Source organism: Lathyrus oleraceus, chromosome 5, assembly GCF_024323335.1.
Source record: "Lathyrus oleraceus cultivar Zhongwan6 chromosome 5, CAAS_Psat_ZW6_1.0, whole genome shotgun sequence".
Classification (NCBI taxonomy): Eukaryota; Viridiplantae; Streptophyta; class Magnoliopsida; order Fabales; family Fabaceae; genus Lathyrus; species Lathyrus oleraceus.
Genome location: NC_066583.1, coordinates 77,290,742 through 77,309,238, shown reverse-complemented (window position 1 = coordinate 77,309,238; position 18,497 = coordinate 77,290,742). Strand labels below are relative to the sequence as shown.

The window sequence follows — 18,497 nt, the reverse complement described above, 5'->3', positions numbered from 1 at the left end:
TCCATAAAGGGACACCTTAGAGGGCGCTTTCTGGAAAAAGCGCCCTCTAAAGTTGTCAATGTAAAGTGTTTAGAGGGCGCTTTCAGGAAAAAGCGCCCTCTAAAGTTGTCAATGTAAAGTGTTTAGAGGGCGCTTTCAGGAAAAAGCGCCCTCTAAAGTTGTCAATGTAAAGTGTTTAGAGGGCGCTTTCAGGAAAAAACGCCCTCTAAAGTTGTCAATGTAAAGTGTTTAGAGGGCGCTTTCTGGACAAAGCGCCCTCTAAAGTGTTAGTTATTTTTAAAAAAATTGTTTGAAAAACAGTGGATATATATTTAATTGGTAACCTGTTCGCATGCTGCAAAAGTGTAAAATTCATATTGATTTCATCCTTTAATCCAATGTTATACACCATTAATCCATTGATATATACAACATGAATCCATTTATATACAACATTAATCCTCCATATATACAACATTAATATATGATTCTTTGATCAACAATATACATTTAAGAGAATAAAACATAGCAACCAACAGTGACCACTGTATCCAAAAGTTGTCTAGTAGTTCTAACAAATACTAAACAAAATAACGCCCATCCACCCATGGTGGCAAACATGTTCTGTATATCCAAAAGCTGTCTAGTAGTTCTATCGCACATCCATTACGTGTAGCACAAGTTATTGGTCAAACTCTGTAGCTGGTCTGCAGTGAATTTATTTTCATCATACAGCACATGATAATGCGTTGGTCGACTAGTCCCCTGCAAAAAGAACACGTCCAAATGCAAATAACACAGAACTGTCAAAAGGCGATTGAGCAACAAATAGTAAACAATGGCATAAAGTTAAATGACATAGCTAATATTACCTGAATTCCTGCATGGCTGTTACGGTAAAAATCAAATTCCCTAGGGTGACAAATGCTGGTGTCTACCATGGTTCCTTTGAGAATTTAGAACAACAATATCAGCAAAAAGTGATAAATTCAAATGATAATATATACCAGTTGCGTTGAGAAATATATTGAAAAAACCTGGCATAATATTTCCACTTCTATCGGTCTCTTTGGGGTTGACAGGAAAGAGACGGGTGTGATGTCTCTTTTGGACCACTACAAAAGTAACTTTAGGTAGATACCCATCCTCTATTGAGACACAAGCCTGATGAAAAAAAATTAAAAATTAAACTCAGAGAATTTAGTGGTGTATTTTATGAACGACAAAGCAACAAGAAATCAACTTTGAGAAGTCCTAAATTCTGCCTACAATACAGGGCTGCAAAGTTGATGCAACAAAAAACATATAACAATATATGGTAAGTACCTGTATCTCCGACCATATTTTTTCTTTGCCAACCTTCAAGTCCGGACTTCTCCAATTATCACATGTAATCGGAATATGTTGTCGAACAAGGAAACCAATGTAACTTGCCAACATTGAACCGTTAGGCTCAATTAGCTGGTCTTCAGCACTCCAATGTACTTCAAATTTTACACCCTTATCTTTTGAAGATAGAATTGATATTTGTTTAGATGGAGATGTTCCATTATCGTAGAGGGATACTTTCAAATATCCAGCATCATCATCTACGCGAATGAGGCTTGACGACAATAGAACATCTCCACCTAAACAAATATCAATTGACTTCATAATAGCCATTTTACCTGTAATAAAGAAAACAATTAAAATCAGATGACAAATGTAAAAACAATTAAAATCATAAAAGTCATTTTACCTGTAATAAAGAAAACAATTAAAATCATTTGACCTGTACCTTTTTCACTAAGTTCTCTTTCTTTTCTTGGTTGGAATATGTTCTACATGTCTCTTAACAACACGGACGGTTGGATTGATCCAAATACCCTCATTATGATCATTTCTAATATATGAATCATTTGATATAATATTCTTATCTTGATCATTTATGGTAAACGATTCAATCTCAACATCAATATCACCTTGATCTCTAGTGTTTTCATCAATTACTTTGTTGGAAAAAAGAACTATAGACCATTTCGTACTTTTCGGATCATTGACATAGAACACTTGTCTAGCTTGAGAGGCTAGAATAAAAGACTCATCTTTGTATCCCACCCTATTAAGATCCACTTGCAAAAATCCTGACTTATCCATTCGAATGCCGTTATTATTTTCAACCCACTTGCAACCAAATATAGGAATCTGAAACTTCTCATAATCAAACACCCAAATGCGCTCGATAACACCAAAATACGACAGATTTGCAAATTTGGGGTTTAAATCCTTCACACTTGATATGTGCATTGCTTCAGCTACCACGGTGACACCACTATTCTGCATAGTACTTTTATCATCTTGTTCTTTGGTATAAAATGTGTATCCATTAATCGCGTATGCGCTATAAGAAAAAACATGGAAACTTGGACCATATGCTAAGCATCTCAACCTTTTTGTTATTAAAGCGGGATCTGAATAATACTTTGAATAAATATGATCCTTAAACCAAGGTATAAAACATCGATTGTGCTCTCGTACTATCCAATTTTCATTTCTATTGGGATTTAAACCTCGGAGAACATCCTTGTGAATTTCAACATACGGCTCAACCTCATTCTCATTGTGCAGAACATACAAATGCACTTGATCCCGTTCGACCCTTGATACTGCCACGATTTTATTTCCAATTAGATTTTTTCCTTCTTTCTTTTCGACAAGCTGAGACTTGGGGAGTCCGATTGACTGAACATTAGACAAATATTCAGTACAAAACTCAATCGCTTCTTCAACAATGTATCTTTCAACCATACAAACTTCTGGTCGACTTCGGTTCTTCACGTACCCTTTTAATATTTTCATATAACGTTCAACAGGGTACATCCATCTCATATAAGCTGGTCCACACAATTGTGTCTATTTCACAAGATGAACAACTAGATGTACCATTATGTCAAAAAATGATGGAGGAAAAAACATTTCAAGCTCACACAAAGTAATAACGATTTCTTTTTGCAACATTGGTAAGATCGCAGGATTGATCACCTTACTGCAAATTGACTTGAAGAAAGAACACAACTTAGTTATAGAGCTTCTTACTTTTTCTGGAAGAATAGAACGTATACCTATTGGGAGAAAATGTTCCATTATAACATGGCAATCATGGGTCTTTAAACTCTTTAACTTGAGGTCTTTCATAGACACAAGTCTTCTAATATCTGAAGAGTACCCTTCTGGAACTTTAACTTCACTTAGAAACTTACACAATGTTTTTTTCTCCTTTCTAGATAGAGTATAAGCAGCAGGAGGTAGATATGTTCGTTTTCCTTTCTTCAAGGGTCCTAATTCAGTTCTTATTCCCATCGCTATCAAGTCCTTTCTTGCCTTAAGGCCATCCTTAGACTTTCCTTGTATATTGAGTAACGTGCCAATAACACTTTCAAATACATTTTTTTCAATATGCATAACATCAAGAAAATGTCTCACATACAAGGACTTCCAATACGGCAATTCAAAAAAAACTGACCTCTTCTTCCACCCACTTTTGACAAGTGTGTGGGCAAAAGGCTTGCCAAACTGAGTATCCAAATCTTTCACCTTTTCAAAAATTTGATCACCCATCAATATAGGTGGAGCTCTGCCTTGTTCTGTCTCTCCATTGAACGCCTTTCTCCATCCACGGTAGTGATGATTTGAATTTAAGAATCTCCGATGACCGAGAAAGACATTCTTCTGACCAAACTCCAAGCGCTTCCAATCTGTTTTATCTTCACAAATAGGACACGCACATTGACCTTTTATGCTATACCCTGATAGATTTCCGTATGCTGGAAAATCATTAATTGTGCCAAACAACATCGCCCTCAAGTTGAAACTTTCTTTCCTATATCCATCATAAACCTCCACACTGGTCTCCCACAAAATCTTTAAATCTTCGATTAAGGGCTTCAAGTACACGTCTATGTCATTCCCTGGTTGTTTAGGTCCAGAAATCAACATAGACAACATCATGTACTTACGCTTCATACATAGCCATGGAGGTAGGTTATAAATCATAATAATCACAGGCCATGTACTGTGTGAGATACTCTGGATACCGTGTGGGTTCATTCCATCAGTAGATAATGCCAAGCGAAGGTTTCTTGATTCTTCTCCAAATTCAGGATAATCATTATCAATTTTCAACCACTGTGGTGAATCTGCCGGATGTCGATACTTTCCATCTATAATTCTTTCATCTGCATGCCAGGTCAAGTGTCTTGAATCGGTTTCACTACGAAACATGCGTCTAAATCTCGGAATAACAGGAAAATACCACAAGACTTTTGCTGGAGACAACTTGTTCTTATATCGCGAGACACCGCATTTAGGACACTCATTTAACGATGCATACTCATTTCGAAACAAAACGCAATCGTTTGGACATGTATGTATCTTATCATAGCTCATGCCAATAGAGCACAACATCTTTTTGGTCTCATATGTTCGATTGGGAAGAACATTATCCTCAGGAAGCATATCTTTCAAAAGGGCTAATAACTCTGTGAAACTTTTATCCGACCACCCATTGCCCGCCTTTAAGTTGTACAACTTTAATACCGCAGACAATCTTGTGAATTTAGTGCAACCATCATACAAAGGTTTCTCTGCATCACTTACCAACCTCTCAAACATTTCAGGACAATCCTTAAGATCTCCTTCAAGTGCTTCTGCAATCTCTTCAACTCGATCACAATCGTATGTATCTGCGCCACTATAGTTTGAGGCATAGGTCGTACTATCCCCCGGTTCAACATTATCGTTACTTTTCTCACCATGCAAATTCCAACATGTATAACTTCGATCAATTCCATGCCTCATTAGATGCGATGTCAACTGAACTGCGTCAACCCGTTTTCCATAACAACAACCCAAGCAAGGACATATCATTCTACTGGGGTCTTCGGCGTGCGCAACGGCAAACTTAACGAATTCTGATACCCCATTCTCGTACTCTCTCGACAATCGATTGGAAGACATCCATGTATTATCCATTACTAATTAGAATAAACAAAAAACAATTTCAGAAGAGTTCAAACACATTCGGACCTAGGTCGTATAACCCATTGCATGCGCTATCATGGTCACTAAAAACCAACCGTCAATTTCCTATTGCATCCGCTATCATGGTCGAAACAAACGTAGAAGGAGGAAACGCGCAGTAATAAGGTAAAACAGAAATTGGGCAAAGCTAAAACAAAGCAATAACATGAAAAAGAAGGAGGAAACGCGCAGTAATAAGGTAAAACAGAAATTGGGAAAAGCGTGTACCTTTGATTGGTAGAAGGAGGAAACGCGCATGTAGATCTAACAGAGGTGGAAGGAAAACGCCTCAGAACCCTAACGTGAAAAAGAACGCTAATAACAGATAGTGAAATAACAAAACGCGCAGTATGTTATAATTTTAATGTTTACTAAAGGGGACATTAGAGGGCGCTTGTGGAAAAAAAGCGCCCTCTAAAGGGGGCCTAAGAGGGCGCTTATGAAAGCGCTCTCTAAGGCTTTCCAGAAGCGCTTTATAAGCTGGAAATGCACGTGGACTTATAACAGCGCTTTATTAAAAGCGCCCTCTAAGGGTAACCTTAGAGGGCGCTTTCTAAAAAGTGCCATGTATTGTTGTCCCTCTATCTCCTCCTTATTTTTTCGTTTCACCTTAGAGGGCGCTTGTGGAAACAAAGCGCCCTCTAAAGGGGGCCTAAGAGGGCGCTTATGAAAGCGCTCTCTAAGGCTTTCCATAAGCGCTTTATAAGCTGGAAATGCACATGAACTTATAACAGCGCTTTATTAAAAGCGCCCTCTAAGGGTAACCTTAGAGGGCGCTTTCTAAAAAGCGCCATGTATTGTTGTCCCTCTATCTCCTCCTTATTTTTTCGCTTCACCTTAGAGGGCGCTTTGTTACAAAAGCGCCCTCTAAAGTGCGCTGTCTATTGCTCCTTATTTTTCGCTTCACTTTAGAGGGCGCTTTTGTAATAAAGCGCCCTCTAAGGTGCGCTGTCTATTCTAGTTTTTGGCGTAGTGGCTACGAGAAAAACTTAAGTTAGGATGGTGGTTGTGTAGTATTGACCTGCGAGACATCGGACTCGTTAGGTTGATGCGAGAATCCCACTCAGATGAGATCCCTTGAAAGTATTAGTCTTATGATTAGTCGTTTTGGCGGTGATACTTTCAACCTCGATCAATGATTCTGAGGACCTTTTGTAGAACCCTGAACCTATGACTTTTATGACCGATGGTTGTGTAGTGTTAACCTATGAGACTTAGGACTCGTTGGGTTAATACGAAGACCTCACTCAGAATAGATCATTTTTGAGGATATTATTGTCTTACGAGTAGTCGTTCTGACGATAATATTGTCAGGTGTGATCCATGACTCTGGGAACCGTGTCTAGAACCGTGGAGTCGATGGTTGTGTAGTATTGACCTACGAGACTTAGGACTCGTTGGGTTAATACAAAGACCTCACCTAGAATAGATCCTTTTTAAGATATTATTGTCTTACGATTAGTCGTTCTGACGATAATATTCTTGAATTGGGTCCATGACTCTAGGAACCTTTTAAACCCTAGAGCCTACCTATTTGGTTTTCCTATTCCTGGAACCTTTCCTCCATGAAGTAATTAATCAGAATGTTCCAATGAACACCTGCCCAACTATACATACATAAACATAAAACATTTCATAATCATAACACATATGACATGTGCATATTTTCAAGGGACCTAAAGACTCGTTTGATTGCAGGCATTCAGAAGACATGGGTAGCAATCAAAAAACTACTTATTCATTCAAGTTCAGGAATCCAAAGCTAGGATTGATTAAGGGGTTGATCTCAGATGTGAAAAAAATTAGAAGGAACAACTTTTGTGTTGAGTATGGTGACCTGTTGACTATCATGAACACCGAGGTGGATGCTTGGGCCATTTTCACTTTGGCACAATTCTATGATCCTCCCTTGCGGTGTTTCACATTCTAGGACTTCCAGTTGGCACCAACACTGGAAGAGTTCTCACATATAGCAGACATTGGTATCAAGGATGAAGTCCCGTACACCGGTCTAGGGGATTTTCCTACACATCAACAAATAGGTTCATCTATACATCTAGATAAAGCGGAAGTCAAAGCTAATATTGGGTCAAAAGGAGACACTTTGGGATTCACTTTGAAGTTCTTAGTGGGAAAAGCTTCAGATTTCAAAAGTAAAGAAGATTGGGTCGTTTTCAATGTTGTGTTAGCCTTGATACTCTATGGGATTGTTTTATTCCCGAACATTGATGACTTCGTGGACATGACTGCTATACGCATTTTCTTGCTCAAGAATCCCATTCCCACCTTGCTTGCAGATGTTTATCACTCCATTCATTGGAGAAATGAGAAGAAGGGGGGGGGGATGATCCAATGTTGCTCTCCTTTACTGTACAAATGGTTCTTATCTCACTTACCAAGTGAAGGGCCTTTTATTCAGAACAAGGATAACCTCAAGTGGTCTCAAAAAATGATGTCTCTCACTGCCAATGACATCACCTGGTACTCTCGTGTTTATGATGATATGGACATAATCGTAAAATGTGGCAACTTCCATAATGTGCCTGTCGCATCACGCGAAAAACCGGCGGGAAAACAAGAACAACAGAGCCGCCACCGTGCGTTATTTATCCCAAAAGAGGGAAAGGAAACGCTCAGAGTAAACTTGGGAAAAGACATGGTCTCGCGACCAGAGAGAATGGGATCGGGAGTCGGTTATGCGAAGGGAAGGTATTAGCACCCCTACGCATCCGTCGTACTCGACGGGATCCACGCACAATAGGAAGGAAAATGGTTGCTAAACACTGCTCACACACACACACACTGGCTGAAGGAGACACAAGAAAACAGACAAGACTGACTCGGCAGGATATCGTATCCTGGGCCTACTTAGTCTATCAGGCATAGACATCAGAGTCGAAGTAGTTCGGACTGGGGAAACGACACATGCTCGCTAGGATATCGCATCCTATGCATACGTATCTCCTCGGACGAGAGAAGAATCAGAGCATTCGTAGCTCGGCTGACACACACACAAACAAACACTGGCAAAGGCAAACGTGGAGCCTGTATGCCAATCACTGGACCTACATCAGCATCCGATCCAAAACACACACCAAAAAGGCAAACATGGAGCCCGACTGCCAATCACTGGGCTTACATCAGCATCCGAACCAACAAACCCACATTGGAACCCAAATGCCACTCGATGGACTTACATCAGCTTCCAAGCACACAACAAGACAAAACAAAGACACAGGCGCCCGGAGAGATCAGCTCATCTCCTGCCTACGTACCTCATCTGGTACGAGGATCAGGGCGACGTAGTTCCCCTACGCAGGGATAAAGGACTAGCCTAACCAGATAACAGAGGGAGACACAACTAGGGAGACTACGACTCGAGCCTAGATGTTATCATGCAAATTCATCCCTAAGTTAAGGTTTCTAGCTAACTTGCACAGGGAGCAAGCCTATCCTAACCATGACCTGCACAGGAAGCAAGCCAAACTAAACCTAACTCGCACAGGAAGCAAGCTAAAGCAAACACACAAGCACAAATAGCACACACTATATACAAGCAAGGGGCTCAAACAAGGCTAGGTTTTAGTCGAGGGGTCATATCAACCTCAACAAACAAACCTCTGGAACTGGGTAGTGTTAGCTCTTAACCTTGCCATTGAGGGGCTAAGGTGAAGCAGATGAAAGGTGAGTGAAGATAAGACTTCACAGCTCTTATCCCTGGCCTGGGAGAGCTTAAGACAAGAATGTGTGGGTTCAGAAAGGGGAAACCCTTCTACACATTTGAAACTGACTCAACTGTACACTTGTACAAGATCTTGGGTTTGTATCTGCAATGCATCAACACAATGGTGTGAGCGAAGCAGATGACACACAGAATAGCAGGGGATAGATTGCATATCCCTTGGGTTCTGCCAATTGCCTCTTCACTTAGGAGGTCTTTGACTCTATACAAGGACAAATGTAAACAGTCACAAGGATTGCCTCTTAAGGAGGACTTTAGACAGTTGCTTGGCCAAGTAACAGGCCAGGTCTTCCAGACTACATGAAGATAGAAAGGTATACCTCAATGCAAATTGCTTATCAAGCAAAGCAAAGCAAAGTTCACAAGGAACTAAAAGCAACTAAAGTACCTGAAATCAGTCAAGCACAGTTAGTATACGAGTCAAAGTTAAATCAGAATGAAACAAAGGCTAACAGTCAGCACAAGCAGATAAATGTGCAATGCACAAGGTTCAAGGCATGTGAGCCAAGCAACCTACAAAACAAATAGATTAGTCATGATAAACAAGCACACTCAATCAATTTGTATTGGTCTCATTGGGTAATTGTTGCTTAACCTGAAAAAATGAGCTCAAACATAAGTAACAGGACCACTAGGACAAGCCTAGGGTCAAAAGGGGATGAGAAAGTCAAAACAGCAAATGAACTCCAATCAAAATCATATTTAAACAATCAAGAAACAAACTCAATTGGTTCCACAATCATATCATTCATCATCATCATTTCACAAGCAAAAGAAGTCAAAGCATGGCATATGGAAGCTCATAGAAGTCAACAGCAAGACTTAACTCAAAACCAATCATAAACAATTCCAAAAATCATCAAATAAATCATGGTCAAACATAATCCAAAGCATGGTAAGCATGTCAAATTTCATCTCATTTGGACAAGTAGAAGGTGGTCAATGAAAATCAGAAAGGCAAGGAAATTCCAAACATGCTCAAAGAAGTCAACCAAACATGCATCTACTTGAAAAAATCATAAATCAGGGATGGCATATGAGAAATGAATGGGACTAAAACCATGGCAAAGCTTAGGATGTCTAGTAATCACATGTCAAATTTCATGTCCATCTAATAAAGTATGAGCATTTCACAAGACAAATGGGAACATGTATCACAAAAAGTCAACATATGACCAAACAGGGGACAAAAATCTCAATCAATTGGAAAATGCCATAAACAAATCCACAAAACATCACATGTAAACTAGACATACACAAGCTCAATCATGCAAAAATTCAATCCATTTTGAGGTCAAGAAGCATGGCTATGAAAATCATCAAGTTGCACATCAATGGTGTGACACAAATTGTCACACCCTACTTCAAAAAATCATAACTCAATGACCAGAGATGATAAATTCATGAACTCTATACCAAAATCACCATGGATGTGTCTAGTTTGTGCACAAAAAATTTCAAGAGCAAAAGATAAAACATGACTATTTCACAAAGGTTTTGGTAAAAGGTACAAGATATGGATACATGTCACAATCCCTAATGCCAATTAAAAACCAACCGTCCAAAAATTCTGGAAAAAATGTGACAAAATAATAGAGATCATGATGAATCTAATGCAAAAAATCCCATGAAAATTGGATTTAAAATGGATGAGATATGATTTTTGTAAGTTAGGCATGGCAAATGAAATAAACATTACAACATTAAAATGATTAATGGAATAAAGATTTAATAAAAAAAAACCAAAGGACCAAAATGTCCCTCGCTGAGTATGAAACTCAGCGTTTCATTTAAAATGGTGGGTCAACGCTCGGTCAATGATGGCACGGGCCAGTCACATGCCTGCATGGCCCACTTCCAAAGGCCAATCACAATTCGCCTTCCTCATGCAAACCCTAGTCAGCATCTACAGTAACAAAGAAATTGAAAAAAAGAAAATCTGGGCAAATGCAGCAAGCTTCATCATGACAATCCCAGGTCCAAGAACAAATTTCTTGGAAATCAATTTTAAGCATACCAAACGACTCATCAATCAATGCCTATTCATGATCTAAACATCATTTCCAATATTTCGAGCTAAAAAGAACAAAACATGCAGAAACATATTTGATTATCAAACTTGGATTTCACATTTCTCTCTCGATACCTAGCCAATTCACACGATTCAAAGCTCAGCAAGTTCATGGATAAAAGATCTACACGATGTATCTCATGATTTTGGAAATGGTTAAACGCGATTTTCACCTGATTTTGCAAGGCAGCGATGACTCAGCGGTTTTCTGGCAGTGATTGATCAAAACAGATGTGCTTCAAGTTCCCACATGATGAGTAGACACGTATATAACACCCAGATGCCTTGCTTTTAGCTTCCATTCTGAACTGCCATGAGTGATGCTTCTTTAAAACAGTAGTGAAAGCAAGCCTTACAGTTGTGGTATCCAGCCTTCAAAGGGTTCAAAAATGGTAGCATATGATGCAGCAACTAAAGCTGGCTCGAGGGTTTTGAGGTTTTATCGAGAAAAATCCAAAATGCAAAATGAGGGTTCTTGAGAGAATGCAACTTTTTCTGTTTTATCAAAGTGGCTGCTAGGGTTTCTTTCAGAGAGAAAATGATGTATATATACTCTGTTTAATGGTACTAATCAAGGTTAATGAAAAAGTGGATTTGGAGTTGGTAAAAAGTGTCATTTTGCTAATTTCACTCAAGTGGCATGGTGCATGAGCTGTAGCTGCGAAAATGGGCCTTGAACATGTCCAAAATATGATTTCTAGTCATTCTCAATTGGCCAAAATGATTAAAAATGGTTATTTCAAAAAGTCAAATTTCAACCTCACTTGAAATTAATTCATGTAAGTTCAAAAATGTCATTTTGATCTATGATGTTTAGGTGAATAATGGTTGCATATTTGGAAAGAGGGGATCAAATGTGACTTGTTGCAAAAAACCCCACCCAAATTGGCCAAATGGTTTGAGAGATATGGCCTTTTGAAGTTCAAAAATTTCTGAAAATGATTCGATCATAACTTGCCAACCATACATGGGAATTGAGTGTTCTTGGACTTTTTGAAAATGGGAGAACAAGATCTTCAACTTTCATGTTAGGCAAAAATTCATTTGAAGCTTGTATCATGATGTAAGTTTGAGGATCAAGACTTTCCATTTTTGGCAAATTCCAATTACAGGTCAACTTTCTATTTTTGGAAATTTCTTGTCTGGCTTTAAATTCTTCCATGATGATGTTTGACATGTTATATGAGGCCTATATGGACATGAATGAGCCCTTTCAAACCAAATTCCACCTTGAAATCCATAAAATCAAGCCCAGTTGACCAAGGTTGACTTTTTAGGGTTTCTGGTAAATTGTGCATTGACTGATGACTTCTGAACATCCAATCCTTGACCAAAACACTTCCAAAGGATCCCTAGGTCATGTGAACATGTTGGACCAATCCTAGGGCCTTGTCTCCTTGGAAATTGTACTTGCTTGCTTGACTGACTGATCTCCTGACCAGTTTGACCTAATCTGTCTGATGATCTTGCACTTGGGGCAAAGGACAATGCAATGCTATGCAGTGGACTATGTTAAATGTTAATGACCTAATAATGAAAATGTATGTACAATGATAGGTGCAAATTTGAGGTGTTACAGTGCCACTCATAGGAACTCGAGGTTGCATCAATTACAACCCTGAGCTTGCTATGCGGTAACTTGGGTTTCCTATGAATGACAAACCAGAAGACAAGTTATTAGAAGGTTTCTTGCTGGGAGAAGGAGTGAAGGACTTTGATCTGGTGAAGAGGATAGGTTGTGCCTGGACTAAAGTTCGTAGAGAAGGAAAAAGGGAGCGTGGAAAGAAGAATTGTATAGCTAGAGGGCCATATACAAGTTGGGTCCAAGCTAGAGCTTCTCAAGACAAACTACCATACCCTTATGAGCCTCCAATACATACAAATCCTCCAGAACCTACTCACGTCACTATGGAGGAAGCTAAAGAGGTCAAAGTTATCATCCAAAGTTTGGAAAAAGAGAATGAAGAGCTACGGTTGAACCTTCTCCGAATTACTGAAGAAAGGGATAATCATAAGTGGGAGCTTGGGCGGAAGAAAACACAACTTCAAGCAAATGTGGAAAGGACTGATAAGGAGGAATATAAGAGAAAAAGAGTCAAACAGGGGTTAGATCAGGCTGACAGCTGCTTGAATACCGTCAAAAGCCAAATGAAAGAGGCTGAGAGGGATTGTCGTGAGAAAGAGAAATGGTGGAAGCTCGCCACAAAACAAAAGAAGGAGATAAGAGAGACGCTTGAGGCTGAGATAGCCAACCTCAGTGTTTCACTCTTTGAATCAAAAGAAAGGGAAGAACAAGAACGCCGCAGTAAAGAGAGTGCTATGGCTGCTACTCAGGTTACACCTGAAATGTGGAAAGGAAAGTGCCAGGAGGCTGAAAATGCTAATGAGTGGGAATGATACTGGAGAGGCCGACATGACTCTTTGCTACAAGAAGGTGAAGATTGGATGAACGCAAGGGAAAATGTGAATGCTAGTTTGGCAGCCTGCGAGGAAACCATCCAGTTTTTACATGAACAAAGAAATGAGTATCAAGACAAGTTTTCCAGTTTGATAGACTTCTGTAATGGCATGGCTACGAATGTGCCTTTGATGCTAAGATGTGCTTTGGAAGACATAGACAATGACAACATCCCTCATTCAGTGACTGAATTTATTTATCTTTGTGAATACATGATGAAAAGGTTCAAAGGAGAGTTGGAAGATCTCAACAAACAGAAGCCTGCAGTTTGACCTTTTTTTATGTTGTACTTTCCTTTATGTTTGAAAGAATATTTTGTACTCAATCCTTGTACTCTATTTTGAATTTAATGAATGAAGGATTTTGAGTTTCTTTTGTACAAAAAAGTTTGGTTCCATTCTTGTTTTATTCCCCGTGATCTCTTTGAATGCTTGCTAAGTTACAAGGAATCTAACACGGTTCCCTGAAAATAAAATTGAACATAAGCATAAAAGACATTTTTAAATCCACGTGCATTAACATATGCATCATGCATTTCATTTCTCAAAACAAAAACTCATTCCATTTTTCCTCATGTCCAGTAGTTCAAGCTAATTCCTCAACGTGCATACGCTACTCGCTCCAACACAAGAAGAATCATGGATGTAGTTAGAGAAGAACAAGCTGCCTTCAGAGAGGAGATGGACTCTGTCAAAAGCAAGATCGAGCAGATCTTTGAGGCTATACAAGCTCTGGCTAGAAGGGAAGAAGAGGCTCGTGTTGCCGCTGCTGCAAGGAACGATGCTCTAGTTCAAGGGGTTGCTCTTCAGTCAGGACCTTCAGTTCCTATTCCAAATCCCGTTATCTACGGTCTTCCTCCAGGCTTTGTTCCACCGTCTGAAAGAAATCATATGCCTCCACCTGCGCATACTTCTGGAGTAGCTGATGGAGTCGTTGTGCAAGGACCTCCGATAGTTAATCAAGTAGTCATGCCCCGCATTGATGAAGAGCTCCAGGACGAGTTTGAAATGCAGAATTACAATGGAGCTCCTCGAATGGTCATCCCTACTGCTGCCCAAGATTCTGAGGCTATCTTGATGTGTCGTGCTCTGGCCGAAAAGCTAAGAATCTTGGAAGGACATAACTCAACCCGTTTAAGTGCCTTGAAGATGTGTCTAGTCCCAGACGTGGTGATTCCTCCAAAATTCAAAGCGCCTGAATTTGAAAAATACAAAGGACTCACATGTCCTAACATACATTTGAAAATGTATTGTAGAAAAATGGCTGCCTATGCCAGAGATGATAAGCTCATGATCCATTGCTTTCAGGAAAGTCTAACTGGGGCATCTTTGGACTGGTACATGCAGTTGGAATGTAGCAATATCCACACTTGGGATGAGTTGGCTGAAGCATTCGCAAAGCAATACAAATATAATACTGACATGGCACCAAACCGTACTCAGCTTCAGAGTACGGCCCAGAAAGACAATGAATCTTTTAAAGAATACGCACAACGCTGGAGAGAATTGGCTGCAATGGTGCACCCGTCGCTGGTTGATCGTGAATTGATTGACATTTTCATGGGAACCTTGCAGAGCCAATATTATGAAAGATTGATCAGTAGTGTGTCCACAGGATTTTCTGACATGGTGATCGTGGGAGAAAGAGTAGAAGAAGGACTGAAGAGTGGTAAAATCCAGGGAGGTTCCAGCAGTCAACAAATCTTGAAGAAGCCTTTCAACGGATTCAAGAGGAAGGAGGGTGAGACTAGTGCCATTTCTTCTCAGAGGGGGATACCACCATACAAAGCTTTTGCTTCTGTGCCTTATTATCAGTACCCTTACGTAGCAGCTGTTCAATATCCAACCATGCCTTACCGTCCAATTGCTCTTGTTCCTATTCCAGCTCCGGTACCTCACTATCAAGTTCCAGTTCCTTAATATCAAGCTCCACAACCTCAATTCCAGGCTCCTCCACCTCAACATCAACAGATAAATCAACAGAATAATCAACCACGTCCAGTTCAGCAGCAATGACCAAATCAACAGAGGCCATATCAACAGTACAATAATGTGAATAACACTCCTATCCCAATGAGTTACACTCAATTGCTATCGTATCTGATTCAGAATGGGACTGTCGTGCCAAGGGCATTACCTCCAATGCCGAAGCCGCATAAGCCTTGGTATGATGAGAATGCTAGATGTTCCTTTCATGCTAATTCAGAGGGTCATACAACAGAGAATTGCAAGGTGTTCAAGCTTCGGGTCCAAGAGTTGATAGATCAGAAAATTTTGTCTTTTGCTGATGTTCCAAATGCGGGGAACAATCCTTTGCCTAAACATGATAGTTCAAGTGTCAATGCTATAGAAAGTTCAGCTGATGATGGATTGATAAAGGATGTGTTCAAGTTGAAGACTCTTTTAACAGTGGTCCATGCTAGATTGATGGAAGCAGAATTGATGAATGGAGTACATGATAGTTGTGTGGTGTGTTCGTCCAACCCTGATCAGTGTGGTGAATTCAAAATTTATCTTCAACGTTTGATGGATCAGCGGGTTATTCAGTTCACTAGAGCAAAGATTGATGAGGATGTTGCTGTGATTGTGGCTGTGTTTGATCAAGAGAGGCTTCCCAAGCCTTTTGTGGTCCCTTATCAGAGAAATGTTGACCTAGAGCCAGTGAAGAAGATTAAGCCCATAGTTATCCATGTTCCCGCTCCATTCTCATTTGACAGTACCAAAGCCGTGCCTTGGAACTATGAGCCTATAGTTTATGTGGGTAACAAACCAGTAATCTTGAAAGAGCCAGATGTGACTAACATCGCTGGAGCTAGTGGTGTGACTCGAAGTGGAAGGGTTTTCGCTCCTGAAGTGATCCCAAACAAAGAAAGTGCACCAACAGTTGAACCAACGAAGGGGAAAGAGGTGAATCCTCCAGAAGCAGGAGAAGGCTCATCTAAGAAAGCAGGGACTGCTGAAGAGGATAGAGAATTCTTGAAAATCATCAAGAAGAGTGACTATAAGGTCGTAGATCAGCTCAACCAAACTCCTTCAAAAATCTTCATTCTTTCTCTACTTATGAGTTCTGAGGCTCATAGGACTGCTCTATTGAAGTTCTTGAACGAAGCTTATCTGGAAGAAGATATCAGTGTTATTCAGTTTGATAATGTGGTTGCTAATCTCAATGCTAGTAGTTGTTTGATGTTCATTGATGATGATTTACCCCCTAATGGGCGAGAACATAATATGGCGCTTCATATCTCCATTCAGTGTACAGATGTCACTTTGGCTCGAGTACTGGTAGATACAGGTTCATCCTTGAACGTGTTACCTAAGACTACCCTGGCACAATTGAATATTGAAAGGGTGCAGATGAGACCCAGTGCTTTGATAGTGAAAGCTTTTGATGGGTCTAAGTGAACAATTATTGGGGAGATTGACCTCCCAATCCTAATTGGCCCTCAAACTTTCCGTATTACCTTCCAGGTAATGGATATCAGGCCTGCCTATAGCTGTCTGTTAGGTAGACCTTGGATCCATGCTGCTGGAGCTGTCACCTCGACACTTCACCAGAAGCTGAAGTTTGTTACTTTTGGTAAGCTGGTATCAGTATCCGGAGAGGAAGATATTTTCGTAAGCCATTTGACTTCTTTCAGATACATTGAAGTAGGTGAAGACATTGTTGAAACTCCTCTCCAAGCCCTTGAAGTGGTCAATGTGGTCCAGACTAAGCCGAAACTTGTTGAAGAACCCAAGGGGGTCATGACCTCGTGGAAGAGTGTGAAAGCTGCAATTGAAGCTGGTTGCCCTGGAAGTTGGGGCACAATGATTGAACTACCAAAGAAGAAAGACAAGTGTGGATTAGGATATTAACCGTCTATTGAACTTTTCAAAGATCAGAAGATACATCAGGGGAAGGTTCCTAGCATCCAGGAAATATTCTCCAAAGTTGGTTTCCGAAGTGATGATCAAGTGAATGCTCTTGAAGATGAAGATCTAGATTTGTCCAAGATGGTGTTTTGTGGACCTCCGGATGCCGTTCTCACTAACTGGAAGGCAACAGATGTTCCGGATATAGTTTCTTGTTCAAAGTAATTTACTGTTTTCTAAAACATCCAATGTCATGCCCAAGGCATATGGATAGCTTTGTAGGGCCCATTTGTAAGAACAAAAATTGTTCTACAACAGATTCCATGATTTTGATGATAACAAAGGATGAAACCAAAAATGGCACCCTAACGAAAAGTTTCTAAGTGTGCAGGGTTCTAAAGAAAGAAGAAATAAATCTGATGATGTCATCAGATGCAAAACAAGATCAGATGCAAAATCTCAAGTATCAGAAGCATCTAAAGAGGAATCTCATTCAAGAAGCTCTGACTCTGGACAAAACTACAAAGTATCAGAAGCATCTGAACATGAAGTAAAGTCTAGAAGCTCTGACTCTGAACTAATGCCCTCTGTAAACTCTGGAAGTTATCAGCGCCATCTGAACTTTCAAGAAATAACATCAGAAGCAAGATTCTCCAGATACACGAAGACTCTAATCAGAATTGTTAATCATGATGAAGTAACGTTTAAGCCAAGTTAAAGTTCTGCAAATGGATTTCCTCAATTAGAAAGAGACGTTAATCTCCACTTCCAAGAGAGAAGATACTAATTGTGGTAAGTAGTCACTTCTAAGAGAAAAAGTCTACTGCAGAAGCTATTAATGGAATGGCGTAACTACATCTCAATATCCAACAGATTCAACGCTACTTCAACTCTACTTCAACTCCTATAAATAGAGAAGAAATCAACTTTCAGTAAGCAAGAAATCAACTAGCCAAAACTATACTGAAATTATATCACGCTCAAGAAAAACATCTTTGTTCCTCAAAGATTTTCACTAAGCTTTTGCTTATCAAGTGAAAAATTTGTTCTTAAGTTTGTAATATTTGCTTTCTTAGAAGCACTCTAGATTACACATCCTGTATCTAATGTTTATTTGATTTCCTCAAGTGACTCTTTGTAGTCTGTAGACTTGAGAGGACTAAGAGATTTTCTTCTCTCTTAGGGGTTGCTTGTAATCTTTCAAGATTAGTGGATTAAGTCCTTGTTGAAGGCGAAATCACCTTGGCCGGGTGGACTGGAGTAGCTTTGTGTTATAAGCGAACCAGTATAAAATCATTGTGTGATTTTCATTATTGCAAAAGCGCTTATTTTTCAAAC

General features: G+C 39.7%; 2 protein-coding genes across 2 annotated transcripts; both read left to right on the top strand.

Annotated features, from left to right (window-relative positions):
* Nucleotides 1-13,946: 13,946 nt before the first annotated feature.
* On the top strand, nt 13,947-15,227 carry LOC127078831 (uncharacterized). Its single transcript, XM_051019254.1, has 2 exons — nt 13,947-14,477; nt 14,655-15,227. The coding sequence occupies exons 1-2, from the start codon at nt 13,947-13,949 to the stop codon at nt 15,225-15,227; spliced, it is 1,104 nt and encodes a 367-aa protein (XP_050875211.1).
* Nucleotides 15,228-15,380: 153 nt separating this feature from the next.
* On the top strand, nt 15,381-16,709 carry LOC127078830 (uncharacterized). Its single transcript, XM_051019253.1, has 2 exons — nt 15,381-16,313; nt 16,404-16,709. Exons 1-2 carry the CDS (start codon nt 15,381-15,383, stop codon nt 16,707-16,709), a joined length of 1,239 nt encoding a protein of 412 aa, XP_050875210.1.
* Nucleotides 16,710-18,497: the final 1,788 nt, after the last annotated feature.